At 37.1% G+C, this 16,748-nt stretch overlaps 1 protein-coding gene across 5 annotated transcripts in view; it reads left to right on the top strand.

The window, feature by feature from the left end:
* Positions 1 to 6,437: 6,437 nt before the first annotated feature.
* adgrb3 (adhesion G protein-coupled receptor B3) overlaps positions 6,438 to 16,748 on the top strand; it is a 152,177-nt gene continuing 141,866 nt past the window's right edge. For 4 of the 5 annotated variants that reach the window (XM_047816630.1, XM_047816628.1, XM_047816629.1 and 1 more), the window contains exons 1-2: positions 6,440 to 6,821; positions 8,657 to 9,425. In XM_047816630.1, the coding sequence (XP_047672586.1) occupies positions 8,672 to 9,425 (754 nt within the window). In that variant the 5' untranslated portion in view covers positions 6,440 to 6,821; positions 8,657 to 8,671. Of the gene's footprint in view, positions 6,822 to 8,656; positions 9,426 to 16,748 lie in introns of all 5 variants that reach the window. The other variant, XM_047816627.1, reaches the window with a different exon arrangement.

Below are 16,748 nucleotides of genomic sequence, written 5' to 3'. Positions count from 1 at the left end.
ACAGATGAGACAAAAATGGAACTTTTTGCCAAGGCACATCAGCTCTATGCTCACAGACGGAAAAATGAAGCATATCAAGAAAAGAACACTGTCCCTACTGTGAAACATGGAGGAGGCTCTGTTATGTTCTGGGGCTGCTTTGCTGCATCTGGCACAGGGTGTCTTGAATCTGTAGAATGAAATTTGAAGACTATCAGTGTCAGAAAGCTTGGTCTCAGTTACAGGTCATGGGTCTTGCAACAGGACAATGACCCAAAACACACAGCTAAAAACACCAAAGAATGGAAACCATTGAACTATTTTAAGAAGAAAACATTGAACTATTAAAAAGTGGCCTTCTATGAGCCCTGACCTCAATCCTATTGAGCATCTTTGGAAGGAGCTGAAACATGGTGTCTGGAAAAGACACCCTTCAAACCGGAAACAACTGGAGCAGTTTGCTCATGAGGAGTGGGCCAAAATACCTTCTGAGAGATGCAGAAGTCTCATTGACAGTTACAGGAATCGTCTGATTGCAGTAATTGCCTCGAAAGGTTGTGCAACAAAATATTAAGTTAGGGGTACCATCATTTTTGTCTAGGCCTGTTCCATGAGTTTATTTTTTTTAAATAATTCCGTTGAAGCATGGTTGAAAAGCAATGTCTGACTTTTATTGGTTAACATTAATATAATTTTTATTTATTATTACTTTTGTCAGATTAAAGTTTTTTTCTGTGACCATTGTGAGTTTTTTCTTTCATTGACCAAAGGGTACCAACAATTTTGTCCACGTGTGTATGTTTAAAAAAAACTTGAACAATATTTTAGACGCATGGTATCTTAAGTATGTAACCTAGCAAGTTTAATAGACCATTTATAATTTATTATATAACCCATCAAAAGGTTAGAAAGAAAGAAAAATCTAGTTCACTTAGCTAGCTGTACATACCTGTACATGTCTAATGGGTGTAAAAATGAGTGCAGGATCGATGTTAAAATGCCAATATCTCCACAGGCTTTGGCTTAGTGCATTTGCAGATTATTAACATGCAAGTGGAGCATTTCAAATGGAAGATACCTGAAAACTAATTCAGGGATGCTAATCTGACTTTGTGGTTTGAGGTCTAAATGATTTCACACTTGAAGTGTACACTTTCATTAGGAAAATAGATTAAGTTCAATTATTTGTAATTAATTAACAATTAAAAGGGAAACAATCTCTTTTTTGCTATGTAATGATGACCTAACAATAGATAGGTTATGTTAGATTATGGATGTTTAATATTCCTAAATTAACTGTCTCCTAAACATACCATACAGTTAGTTGTTATGTGATGAGCTACAAAATCAGTTTGCACTGTTTTCCAATGGGGAAAAAGATACAGAGAGCGGTCTCACAGAGAGAGATCACACCTTGTACCTGTAATTAGTTTAATCAAACTAAATTCTGACCCCATTTTATACATACTTTTCAAAGCTCAACCTCTGTCTACTTGTACAGGCATTGAGAAAAAAAATCTCTTCATTTCACAGGACCAAATCAATTACACCTTCAGCATGACACTAGGCTACATATACTGAATATCAATGTTTCAGCAGTGAGGCACATAACCATAATATGCTGACACTGGTTAGAATGGACACAAGCTTTTTCACACTTTCTCAAGAAATTGTGCTTACAATTTAATATTCTATATAATCCATTCATCCATCCATTCTCTACATCATTTATAGTACTGGGTCACAGGAACCTATCCCAGGAGACTCCGCACATATACTGGAGACAGAAATCAAGCCCTCAGCCTTGAAGGTGTGAGGCAATTGTGCTAACCACCAACCATTGTGTCCCCTTATTCTGAAAAAAATAAATAAATACTATTCTAAATTCTATGATTTTTCGCAATTGAATATTAAAAAAAGTTCTTTCAAATATGGACTTGTACAGTATGAGCCTATCACCCTAGCTGTGAACCAGATGTTTCTACATGTGTGTTTTTGTGAGTACATGCATTCATTCATTTTCTACCGCTTATCCGAACTTCTCGGGTCACGGGGAGCCTGAGCCTCAGGCGTCATCGGCGATCAAGGCAGGATACACCCTGGACGGAGTGCCAACCCATCGCAGGGCACACACACTCTCATTCACTCACGCAATCACACACTACGGACAATTCACTCACGCAATCACACACAAGGCGGAGGCGGGAATAGAACCCCCAAACCTGGAGGTGTGAGGCAAAAGTGCTAACCACTAAGCCACCATGCCCTTACTTGCATCATTCTGTCCTCAAATGTAGTGGAAAGCCTTTCCAAAAGAGTGGAGGCAAAAGGGAAACTAAATCTGAAATGGGATGTTCAAAAAGCACATATGGTTATAATAGCCTTGTGTCCTCAGAAGAGTGATGCACTGAATCTACATGATGCTTGTATCATTTGCCAAAAATAAGGTTTTATAAGGAGACATTTATAAGATAATTAAGATTTTTATAGAATAATATTAGTGAATTTGCCATAAAGACTACTCAGCAACAGATTAATCTAATATTCATGTCATGTATTTTATTCATTTTTTATTTTGTGCAAACTAAAAATGTGTTTTGTTCATTAATTAGTTTTTTCATTCAAATAAATATGAATCACATTAATTTGCAATGTTCAGAAATGGTTTATTATTTGTGCTGTGAATTGTTTTTCAAATTCAAATTCCATTTATTTGTATAGCGCTTTTAACAATTGACATTTTCTCAAAGCAGCTTCACATGACCCGGCCTAGTATGCTCAGTATGTTGCATATGTGAATGGTTGTTAATATGATGTAACGTGAATATTGTACTCTGATCTGTAACATCAAATAAGGTTTTGTTTAAAATAATCATGGTGATATGTAGAATGAAGGAAAGAACCAGATTTAGGCCTGTAATCTGCAAATGTTGTTGCCTGATCCTTTCCTTCTTGAACATCTCTGAAACACTATTTACTTCATTTTATTTGTGAATGATCAGAGGTTTCTGGATGCAGTAAAAAGTAGAACACACAACAGAAGTCAGAACTCCACAGGCTACAAAATGAAGCAGTAGGTTTGAAGCATGTTATGTCTGTCTTTATTGACACATCAACCACTGACATGGTAAGTGTCGAACAAATGTTTAACGACTTAAAGTTTTAATGGCCTTAGCTTGCAGGTTTCCAGTCCGGCTCTGCTCCAACTGATTACACCGAAAGTCAAATAGAATAACACATTAATCCTACTTTGCATACTTATATACTTTGTTACACGAATTTGATCTTGCCCATTTTTTTTCCAGCTTTTGTTGGTGTTTTAATGTATGGATGGGCTTTATTTATCTATTTCATATAATATAACACTTATCTATTTAGTATAAAAAAAACAGTTGTGGATATGCAGTCATATTTGCATTTATTTGTTAGATGTATTTGTTTTTTTATTTAAGTGTTTTTGGTTTACGTGAACATTTTAATAAAACTCTTTTTATTGCTGGCAAAATATAGCAAGTACTAAATGCATATTAAGTGCATCTAGGTACTTGCTTGAGTTTATTCTTAAATGCTTATTTATTGAGAATGTAACAACGCACCTAACATACACTGTAACTAGTTAAGTCACAAAAACACATGCACACACGCACACGCACACACACACACACACACACACACACATGCGCACACACACACATGTGCACACACACATGTGCACACACACACACACACACACACACACACACACACACACACACACACACACACACACACACACACACACACACACACACACACACACACACACTGCCTTAGAGGCAGTTTGGGAGCTGTTTTATGGATTTATGATTTTGTTTTTATTGTGTTGGGTAGTGGTTCTATTGATAATATGGTTCTTCTTAATAACCATGAACAAAAAAAAGTAATCCTTTTTTTCCAAACAAAACAGCACTAAGCGTTTAGTTCTGAATTCTGTATATTTCTAACATTTGTTCTTTTATTCAATAGAGTGTGTTCTTTTATTAAATAGAGTGTGGTCTATCTACTATCTATACTCATGACTGAGTCAGTAACATGTCTGCTAGAGACATTTAATGGAAGCGTCAACAAAGTGGGCTGAACGATTAGTAGCCCAAACTGAGATCAGACTAGAGGGTGTTTCACTCTGTGAAATCTGCTGACATAACTGTCACTGATAGGCTGCATGAAGCTACAGCAGTGGGCTTGTTACACCCAGCCTACAATATCGCTTCATACCAATCTGATGCACTTGGTTAAAAAAAAAAATCAGAAAGAATCCTCTTTAATATATTAGTTAACCTCGAATAAGATTTTGCCAAAAATCCACTGTCTCATCGTGATTTTTGGTTTTATAATTACAGCCAGCACTTTGGAAAAAACAAACGAACAGAGCAAATAAAACATATTCAGCAATTAACATTGTAAGCTGTGGCTGGAATGCATTTTTGACATACAAAGTAAATAAATTAATATGTAAGCATGCATATTCATCTTTTGCAACAAGTTAGTCAGATAAGCGTGATGAGTAATGTATATTTAACAAAATGGTGATATAAGTATAGTCAGGCTAATAGATTGAACAAAGATGACTGTATGTTGATTGGTTGCCAAAACACTGCTGAGGCTAAAGATTATAGGATATAAATTGTTCATGGAAGAATTCTTTCATAGCTAGAGTATAAGGGTAATGAAACCGAAAATAACAATGACACAAGTAGTGAAGAGGCTAGACATGTCTAAATATGTCTGTTTTACATATTTAACATGTCAGTTCATTATAGGTTATAACCTTACACAATTTGAAAATACCATGACCAGGTTAACGAGTGTGTTTGTTTGAGATGACAAACATGAGATTTGAGGGGATTTTAATTTTTGAAAAATTTGAAAATTGAAAATTTGAAAATTGGCTCTTTTTTATTGAGAGACAGTATGTACATAATACTGGTGCCATGGCTAATATCTAAGCGCTGTCACATTCTACAGAGCTTCCAAAACAGTGCCATTTAACTGGGAAAGCACTGGTAGTTTTGATGATGAAGAAAATTGCTGCTCAGCAGACTATTTTGCATCGCTGGTCTCTTTAATATCAACAACAACAAAACTGTTCGCATTGACTTCCATTGATAGTTGGCCCAGTGCTATTTTAGATTACTCTGTTGCTGGGAATCTGAACATACTGAAGTGACACAAAGCTTGAGTGGAATCGACACGTCCCCTATGAACAGCCTTAACGCATCCTCACCCCTATACTTTCATCCTTTTTACTTAAGTTTCCACTTTTTTTTACTATTTACAGTACAAATATTACTGATATTTCCCCACCTGTGAAACAGTAGTAAATCTCAGTTGCAGCATACATTCATTTGATCTTGCAATTGATGTAAATGTAATTCATCAGACCAGGCCTCCCTTTCCCTGGTCTCCATTTGGTGATGGACAGGGGTCAGAATAGGCCCTCAGACTCCTGCAGCTAAGCAGCCCCATATGCAGTAAGCTACAAATATTATTCATCAGCGTTTTGATATATGAGCTTTGGAGACGTCTAGTCATCACAAATTGGCCCATTGCACAGTTGCTCAGATCCTTGCTGCCTAAAAAAACTATTGACATTACGAGATATTTACTTCACCTGTCAGTGTTTTTAATGTCATGGCTGATCTGTGTATGTTGTAAAATGATTTAAAAAAAAACCAAACTACATTATAGTATGCCTAACTTTTCTCTGTTTGGTTCTTGATATTCTTAATATTCTGTACAATCTCTGATCTGCGGCCGGTTTCCACTCTGTTGTTAAACTCAAACTTTAAAATCTATTGAACTTTCTTTTTCAGCCTGTATTGCAGCTGACCTTTGAAACAGCCAGCAATGTGACCAGCAGCTGTATGTGACGCTCCAAGAACACATTGATTTTGCGCAAGAAAGGGAAGCAACAAGCCGAAGATCACTCTAACAGTTAAAGAGAGCAGGATTTCTCATCGTGTTCTACTCCCTGGTCAAAACATCAAAGCCATGATGAGGAGATACGACGTAATAAGACGATTTGTGGCAAGGCCTAAAGAAAAATAAAATGGATGTTTTCCACTTGAACGTCACGTTTTTCTTCGGTCCAAATATCATCCTCTATTTTGCATTGCTATTCAGATACAATTTGTAGTCCATTGTAGTAGAAGCGCCCCGTAGCGCTAAGTGCAATTTGACGGACGCTTCCACGGTTTGATTGCAACCGGTAACGAGTGCTGGTGGTGGAAGCCAGACGATTTATATAAAAAATGAGGGGGTGAAGGTGGTGAGAGACGGAGAGCGAGAGGAGCTCGCGCGCGCATCATCTCAGCGGCGGTGACGCGCTACTGCATCTCTCTCTCTCTCTCTCTCTCTCTCTCTCTCTCTCTCTCTCTCTCTCTCTCTCTCTCTCTCTCTCTCTCTCTCTCTCTCTCTCTCTCTCCAGCGAGCGTCCGCAGCATCCGGAAACGATACCACTCTTTTACCCTGCCACTATCTTAAGAGGCAACCGAGAGTCGACATACCTTTACGCTTTGTTTGTAGCTTGTATTTTTTGGAGAGATCCGGTATTAGTGTTGCGTCACGCGCGCGCTTGGGTCTGCCTCTCGCTTTGGCTCCCTTTTAGGTGGAAAAAAATGGAAGGCAGGAGATGAGCCACGTCCGAGCCGAACGCGTTTTTGCCCGTTAATCCATCTTGTTGCACAGGACTCGTGTCGCGGGCAATGGAACATCTCGATTGCCAAAACAGCATCGCATTTTGTCTTTTCTGAAGAATGTCTTCAAGTATGTGGGATAAATAGCCATAGCTTCTGGAGTGTAAGGTAAATGCTGATTATTATTATTATTATTATTATTATTATTATTATTATTATTATTATTATTATTAATCTCGTTGTTATAATTGTATGTCAGTGATAAAGTGACTTGCATTGGCACGTCATTGTCTCCTGGTTTGATTAATTCAGTCCAACTACGCCAAATTTTTCGAGGACTCCCATGATGGACGAGATTTGACGGGAAGTTAAAAGCGCAATATTCGGCTTTTTCGACTGAACAAAATGAGAAAATCGAGCTTTGGCATCGACTGTTTAACGGGAATATGGACAGGAGCGCATGGTTAAATGTTCTAATAGAAAAGTGTCGAAGCAGCTGTGTTTGTCTCTGCAAAAAGACGGGCTGCTTTGGTCCATCACAAGATAACTGCCGCATTCAAGTCGGCTGAAGCACTGAGACAGCTTAAATGTCGTGCGTAAGCACTCGACTGCTCCATTCTAGGGGATCTCGTGGAGTTCACATGAAATGTATGAACGGCAACACGCACAACAGCATCACAGTACACTGCACACAACTGCAGTGGCTGCAGGATTAATGCAACCAGGACATTGTATAGCTCTCTCTCTCTCTCTCTCTCTCTCTCTCTCTCTCTCTCTCTCTCTCTCTCTCTCTCTCTCTCTCTCTCTGATACTTCTATATTAATCTGTACTAACGCGCATTTCTGATGCGTAAAATGCATCCAATGCAGCCAGTTCATATTAAAGTTTCGTGTCCAACAGTAACGCGTCAATTTAGCTTGTGAAAGTGTGCTGCATGTTAATCTTCTCGCTGTTCAGTAATTCATGACGAGACTGTATCACTGGCCAATATTTCCGACGTCGGTTGCCTTTTTGGATTTTCCTACAGCACCACTGCAGTGACTTGCCATGCATTTCTATTTTACATGTGCATTGTACCAAACCTAGTCCACATCAAGTGGCTTCTCTCTTCGTGTACAGCAAGGCTGTATAGAAGTATTTACTCACCAGTTTCATCCTGAAATATACCAGTGTTTTTATCCATCCAAGGAACTATTCGAAGCCTTTATTCATTGCAGATAATCAGTTGGTGTGCGTTTTGTATAAGATTCGACCTTATACGAGGACACTAAAGATATTGTGTTATTTTACACAGAGTTTACACAGATTCTAAAAAAACACTAATCTAAAATAATAATAATAATAATATCGGATATTAATCTAGTGATCATTTTTATCTTCACGGTTGTGCAGGTGCCAAAAAGTGAGTCCGAATTTATTGGGAACCACAAGGTGGCAATGTTTATCCAAATGTGTTTCCTCTTAGCTAAAGAATAAAGAATATTTTTTATGCGATGTAATATAATACCAAATATGAAATGGCTAAACACAAAATCCTAACCAGTAACCTAGATCACTAGTTCATATGTGAAAATTCATTGTAAGCCTCAGATGGCTGTGGAGGACATTTTCTTGGTATGGTTAGGCACCAGTGGTCATTTCAAATCAATACAAAGATATTGTGACTGATCACCTATAATCTGCAAAATATTGAAATATTTCTACTCTGATGGGAGTGGTCGTTTTCAGCCCATTCGGGCCTTCTGAATAGTAATTCATAGGCTGTGGATCTTGCGGTCACTTGGTGTCAATCGAGTTGAACACAGCATTTGGACGGACATATTAGCGCTCTCCACCAATATCTTTTTGAATAATGGTTGTTCATTATAGTATTTGTAGATTCTCACCAAAGATCATACTAGGACACTTTGTTACTTAAATTTTCATCTCTGTCACTCTCTCTTTCCTGCAGTGTTAAGAAGTATATGATGAACCATTATTTAATCTTCTCTTTTTATTTTCAGGCCAAATGACATAGGATGAAGGCTGTTCGTAATTTGTTGATTTATATATTTTCCACCTATCTATTGGTTATGTTTGGATATACCAGTGCCCAAGATTTCTGGTGTTCCACACTGGTTAAGGGAGTTATTTATGGATCTTACTCTGTTAATGAGATGTTCCCGAAGAACTTCACAAACTGCACCTGGACATTGGAAAACCCTGATCCTACCAAATACAGCATCTACCTGAAACTCTACACACGTGAGATTAGTTGCTCCGAGTTCTCCCTTTTGGTTTACCAGTTCGACCACTTCTCTCATGAGAAGATCAACGAACTCTTAAAGATCAACGAATCCATTGTATACCTGTGTGATGCAAAGAATATTTACGTGTTTTTGCATTATGACAAAAATTTTGTTCAGATACGGCGGGTGTTCCCCTACGACTACAATGGATTGGTTGCAAAGAAAAAGGATGAAGATGAGAAGTCAATGGTGGAGTTTGTGGTTTTAAACAAGGCGAGTCCGAGCCAGTTTGGATGTCAGGTCTTATGCATGTGGTTGGAAAATTGTCTGAAGGGAGAGAAAGGGTCGGTGGAGTCTTGTGGAATAGTGTACTCCAAATGCACCTGCCCTCAGCATTTGGGTGATGGGGAATCTGAGAGTGTTTTAATGCTCAGCAATGTGGTGCTGCCTTTAAATCCACGAACCGAAGGGTGCCTAACTGCGCAGCTGCGCACATCACATGCGTGCAATCTGAGTGCAGAGGTCAAACGGCCATCCAAGGAGGGTGAGTATGCACATGCCCACTCTTTGGGTTGCACTTTACACAAGCTTGGAATAGTGTTTGCGATAATTATCTATATGTTCGGTCATACACCTGTTACCCTGTCGCCCTTCCCAAAAGTAAAATCGCAGCCAGCGAATGTCTTTAAACCACAACACATTGCTGTATTTACTGCTTTTATATAAAATAAATTCAAACACTTTTTATTTGTCATATAATAAATGTCATTTAGGTTATACTGTATCAGCAGTACCACATTTTATTGTGCGATATGATGACCATGTGGCAAGCACTGCATAGACTCCATTTTGACTGCAGATCATACAGTTGCTTAACTTGGAAACTAATGGAGAAGTACACAGTGAAGTGTATTTAAACAAATTCTAATCATGGTTAGGTTTGATGGAGTTTTACACATATGATATATGTTTAAGCTTTTAAGGCAATATTTTTAGCTGTATAGATATTGTCATGCACTTTTTTCTAGCACATTTCTATCTGTGTACACTGCAACAGATAATGTTTAGATTATCTAATATGATAATAATGTGTGTTGTTGCTTTTAGTCACGAGGGTGGTATGAAAATATAATCACTCCCAATACCTATCTGTACAATTGCAAGTGTCTGCATTTGAAGGACATCCCACATATAAATGTTTTTGGTAATGGATGTCAGTTTTACTGGTGATGGCTCAACAGTGACCAAAATATGAAAACCCATGATAAGGATAGCTAGATGTGAATGAATTTTACCACATGTTTCATTCCAGGAAAGATATTCAGAAATCATAAATCACTTGTTAAAGAGAGAGAGAGAGAGAGAGAGAGAGAGAGAGAGTCCTCCGTGTTGGTAGAACCCTCCTGTGGCATTCAGTTTCCACAAGCCGAAAGTAATAGCCCTTTAGGGATCAAGTGGCAGTCTTTCCGATCAAATGTAACTGTGTGCTTTAGAAATATCTGCATTTAAACAAGTATGCTCTTTTTTCAGACTATTTTAGTTTTGGTGCCTTACCTAGTACACACTAATTTTACTTGTGTGAAGCTGCTGATGGCCTTTTACAAATAGCAGATTGTAGCCTAATTTGACAAGATATATGGAAGAAAAGACCAGCTATTGCAATTGCAGGTGTACGCTGTGGCAAAAGTATCGCAACTGTAAGCTGAATTTGAATCTGAGGCAAAATAGATTGCACATCTTTCAATTCTAGACTAAAATATGATATGTAATATACTATGTGAGCAGCATGATGTGTAAGATACGGTCTCATCAAGGTTAAACAAAGGTGGCGTTCTGGCAGGCATCTTTGAATGAGCTCATTATTGTTATTCAGTGGTGGTTTGCAGGCCAAATATCAATAGTAAATGACAGGCAGCACTGAGCCATCACTCATTTTTCATTTATCTCTTATTTCTGTTCTTGGAGCTTTAATGTACTAAATCCAATTTAGAAATATTTCGGAGAAAAGATATTCGCATAAAGACATACTTTCTAGACATTTCTTTTGTGTGGTCCTTAAAGCTACGGTCAATGTTAAGTAATACGCATTATTAGATAAGCTTATTCTGTTTATTTTATTCCCTTTTATAGTTTCTATACATTCTATACAACTATACATTCCTATTTCTGCTCAAGTCTCAAGTTGCTATTATGCTATTAGTTGGTTTGTACAAAATTAATATGATTGTATATAATAAGTTTTAGTTTACAGTACGTTTTCACCGAAACAGAAACAAAAGTCAAAAATATAACGGTGCACACATTTCTTTGATATCCTGTACTGAAAACAGACATTCAGAATACCAATATTAGATGCCGCAAGGTGTTTGAAATGGTTACATGACAGAAGACAATCAATAAAGCACATATTCTAGTGCCTGAACTGAGATTCCTTGACAGAAATCATTGATTGTGGTTAGTCTAACCTTTTGACTACACATACCATTGACATATTAAGCAGAAAAGGCAGATGGCATACAGATAATAGCCCCCATATCCCACTGTAAAATATAGTGGTGCATCATTGATGTTTTGCATTGATGTTTAGGGGTCCAGGGCTCCTGTGAAGATTAATAACATCATGAATTCTGCTAAGTACCAGGATGTTGTAGCATAAAACCAGGTTTCCTCTGTCAGAAGGTTAAGATTTACCCGCAGATGGATCTTTAAGCAATGACCACAAAAATGCTTACATCACAGAAATGGTTGCAGGGACAAAAAAATCAATGTTTTGCAGTGACTATTTCACTCTACAGATTTAAACTATTGAAAACGTGGTCTTAATAGAAAAGGTGAAATCCACATACTGTATGCCACAGGGAGTAAATGGTATGCCAGTTGAATCCTGAGCTGAGGTTACTGATAAATTTCCATACATTGAGTATTCACCCCAATGCCCAGCGTTTCTGGGATAGTTACCAGACTCTGGACATAACCATCATAAATCAGTTATTGAATGTGAGTGAGGCCACATATATACCTAAGAGTTGTTCTACAACCTTTTGAGAGGAAAGGAATCAGAGCAATTATTCTCACCAGGGGAGGCATCACAAACATTAATTCTGAAACAAAAATATTACTTAACACTACATAAAATCTATTTTTTATGATAAAAAATAAATATTTTGTTCTTAACATCATATATGGAGCACCAATGTGTTGAATTTCCCATCCATGAAATATCTTTTTCATTTTATTTTATATATTTGGTTTTTTTTGCTTATTTTCTTCAAAGGTGCTAATTATTCTGGAGTCTTTTTTATTCAGATAGCAGGTTCAAAAGATTCCTCTCCATTGGATGCTCTGCCGTATGTTTTAATGGAAAACAGTCCAAGATAAGACCAAAATAAGTGCCGTTCTTTGATATCTTCCACCTGCATACATGCTTTGTGTGTCAAAAGAGTGTGGCCTATGAATTGGACACTAAAGCTCCTGGAAATGCATTTTTCCCTGGCTCATTGCTCTTTTCTCAAGGATATCCTTCTTGCCAACAAGAAAGGTTGATTAGACTTTATAATATGATCTGTGTTTGAAATGCACCATCACTGGCCATACAAAAGTTAAGTGTTTTGAAATAGAAAAAACACATTGTACTTACATAATGGGCAATTATGAAGGTCTGTACATTGAGAGTCAACCTAACATACATTAGGTGAGTGCATCATAACTCTGGTGGATGTTCACATTTATGAGTCCATTGCAGTAATCTCTGCAGTGGCTAGGCATCTTTTGCGCATGCATTTTTTGATGTGAGGTTATTTCAGATTATTGTGATGACTCTGCATGCTATAGCCAATTATGATACAAGTGTAAATTAACTTATACTGTACTTACGCATATGTAATGTATTTCAGGTGTCACAGAGGTGGACGCAAACCACCAAATTTACAGTTTGCTGGAAAATGAGTACACTTAGAAACCACACAAAAGTTATTTATTGATTTACACAATTCTCTCATTAGAAATATAGGAAAGAAAAATGTATCCTTTTCACAGTTGAGGTCTGTACATTTGTAGTAGGCATATTTAGCATCAGCAACACCTTCTTAACATCTTCATATATTTTTCATGGTCATATGAGTGCTATGGACATACTGTACATGATTTAGCCAAGATCCTGAGTTATCCTCAACAGTTCTTCGTTTTATTTAGCATGTCTTCTTGTCTGTTAGACACCACCTGCTCAAATAGTATCTATTACAATAGTCACTTGCACAGCCCCAGCTGCAAATGAGCAACATCTTGAAGAATTGTATCATTACCAGTCTCATTTTATCCATTTGCCCTGTTCTCTCCCCGGCACCATTTCTCTCTCTTTTATTCTAGACAATAATTTTGCCTTGCTTGCTTGTCAGTCTGAAGGGTCCTTGTCATGTTTTGGGCTTCTAAGAGCATCATAGAACCGGATGATAGCTGATATTAATGTAGTATGCTGCACTACAGCTGTCAGAACATTTCTGCTGAGTCATTTAGTCCTCTTTCTAAAGGTTTTGCTTCCTCTCTGCATTTTAAAATGCCAGCTGCCTTCTGATCTACAGAAGGCACCTATTCCTTACTATTTTATTTGTATCAATGAGATGGAAGAAGTAAGTCAATTTCCTGGTGTACATAAATCTGATGCCTTGTGATATGAAAAAGCATTTTGAATGACAGATATCAAAATTTGGATGACTGCACATTTATTAGCTTTATTAAAGGCATGCTTTCTGCTTTGTTAGATGTATTTAGCTGAACAAAGGGCCAGGTTAAGCATTCATTTAATTTATGACTATATATTTAAAAAAAATCAAAGTAGTTATCTTTTTTTTAAGTACTCATTTCCAGTCCTATGTAAATCTTTGCTGGTTCTACATCTGGACCACAACCACCGGTTGACAATTTCCCCTGGAGATCTTTGGTCATAAATGTCAAGTAGTCATAGCACATTATTGTCACCTCCTAACTTCTAAAACTCACCCACATACAAATAATGCACCAAAAGGGATCAAAATCAAGATTGGAATAACCTTCCTATACTTTTTGATGCTGAGGAGAGGAGAGCACATTTTTTATTTTTTATTATTCTATTTTTTTATTTTTTTTATTTAAAGCCTTGAAGCTTTAAGATTGACAAATTTAATGGGTTTGCCTAAACTCCTTTTGAATGTACAGTAATATACAACAGATAAAATTTGGAAAATTTGTTATCCTTTTTTTAATGTATGAAATATTCTTTTTGAATTTTTAATTCAGTAGCCCTTTTCTCAAATCTTCTCAAGATATATTTGTCGATCCAGAGCAAGATTTAATAAATGTCTCCTACTGTAAATGGTTAATTTTCACTCCTTGTAGAAAATGACACTGCTATTAGTCGCAGCAAAATTGGTTGTTCTTGTCTGGACTATGCCTATAAATGGCTGCTTGACCTCATTTCAGAAAGAAGGCTAATCACACATGTAGAATAAACAGACGAACTGGAATTGGGAAGTGATGGGAGGCCAATCAGGAGCCATAGCTAATCGAGTGGGTGCTTGAGCTGATCTGTTGTTATTGGCACTGGAACCGCAGTCTCACTACAAGTCCATGAAACTCTTTCCTTTAACTCTGTGGCGTTAAGCCCTTAAGTCAACTTGCTGGGCCCTAAATAATTCAACATCATCTGCTGCTCCATATTGTGCTACATAGCTTTTTGCAGAATGAAACGTTATTTCTTGCCTTATTTGAACCCTACCTAAGGAGGTAAGATCTGACTAGATTGCATGTTATTTCATTTAAATTAAATAGTGATATTTTAATGTCTTTTACAATTGTACAGCAATGTCCAAATCATTATAGACCTTGACAGTAGATTGAATTACTCAGACTGGATTTCTCAGAATGCTTTCCATAGTCCTAAACAGAAGTGTCAATCTGTACAGTGCTTTGCTGCCTTGGTGGAAATTTTTCCCCATGAGTCCCCAATCATTATATTATGGTCATTTTGACCTGCCTTTTATTGGTGTTCTGGTTGTACACATTACAGCTGGTTACTGTGTGCTTAAATAAAATGACACAAATAATCTACGCCAGTATTTTAGTGTGTATTCTTCATTCAGGATATCATGTATTGAATGGTAAAGCCACAGAACACTATAAGTTTCACTGAACACATTAACAATGAAGTTTTCATGTTTGCTAATGAGATGCATAAATGTGCCATTCAGTTCCAGGCTTATGTGCTGAAGATTTGAAATGTCAATTAAATACAGCTTGATCTCATGGAATTGTATGCATCTGAATAAATGAGGATTAAACATAATCAGATTTCATCAGTAAAGTTGTAAGACATGTTTAAACACTGACCACACCCTTAACTCTAACATTCATATCTTTTCATATGTTTTGATTCATATTCTTTGCTGCTATATTAGAATTAAATCAATAAGTTTGGTTTGAAAAGTCAAACAGTTACGAATACAGTTTTGTGATAGGAGGCATAATCATCACCCACAGCTTTATCTCTAGCTCGTCACAGCAGGTGCCTCCCTTGACAAGCGTGACATATGAGGCAAAATTATTTGTGCTGGTCTCAAAATGACTATGTCACTCACTTTTTACAAACATAATATTCTGGTTTTGTATCTTTCTTCCTGCCATATCCCCTAAAAGATCATTTTGCATCTATTTTTCTTTTCTTTTCCTTTACAGTATTTTGATATCTTAAAATTTATTATGAAAAATCTATAATAAATAGTTTTGTGTTTATATATACCATATATATATGCAACTATCCTTATATCCATCTATCTATCTACAGTATATTGTATATATATATATATATATATATAGTGTCACCATTCTTTGCCTTTGTACACAGGGATTTTGTAGTCAGGTGATTAAGCAATTATACGGAGCAGGTGCTAATGATCATCAATTTCATATGTAGGTTGAAGCTGTCTTTAAATGAAACAGAAACAGCTGTATAGGAGGCTTAACCTGGGTGAAGAACAAGCAAACTCTGCTACTAAGGTGAGGTTGTGGAAGACAGTTTCATTTAACAGGTCATACACCATGGCAAGACTGAGCAAAGCAACAAGATAATGTAGTTATACTGCATCAGCAAGGTCTCCTAGGCAAAGATTTCAAAGTATATTGGGGTTTCAATATGTGCCGTTCAACCTTTTTGTAAGAAGCACAGTAGGTGGCCAAGGAAACTTGAAGCAGCAATTGATAAACACATTATGCTTACTTCGCTACAACATCGGAAGACATCCAGCAATGGCACAAGCAAAGAACTTGCAGAAACCAGTAGGACCCAGGTACATCTACTGTCTGGAGATGTCTGGCTAGAAGAGTCCTTCCTTCGTAGCTGAATTGTGGACAATAATCCATACCTCCGACATGGAAACAAGGCTAAGCAACTTACTATGCAGGAAAACATAGGAATTGAGGTGTCGAAAAATGGCAGCAGGTGCTCTGGGCTGATGAGTCAAAAGAGCCGAGAGTGTTACAATAATAAGTGTCTACAGGCAACAGTGAAGCATGGTGGAGGTTCCTTGCATGTTTTTGGCTGCATTTCTGCAACTGGCATTGGAGATTTGCTCAGGATTAACTTCCTCAATAATGAGAAATTCAGACAAATACCATTGTGCAATACCATCAGGGAGGCATTACATTTATTCTGCAGCAAGACAACCATCCCAAACATACAGCTAATGATATTAAGAAACTATCTTCAGCATAGAGATGAACAGGGAGTCTTAAAAGTGATGGTTTGGCCCCCACAGAGCCATGAACAAATTCCATATAACTACTAACAATATATAGTGTGTATGTATATGTGTACATATTTATAACCATTTTTTAAAGT

This window comes from Tachysurus fulvidraco, chromosome 7 (genome assembly GCF_022655615.1).
Source record: "Tachysurus fulvidraco isolate hzauxx_2018 chromosome 7, HZAU_PFXX_2.0, whole genome shotgun sequence".
Classification (NCBI taxonomy): domain Eukaryota; kingdom Metazoa; phylum Chordata; class Actinopteri; order Siluriformes; family Bagridae; genus Tachysurus; species Tachysurus fulvidraco.
This window is presented reverse-complemented; position numbering and strand designations above follow the sequence as displayed.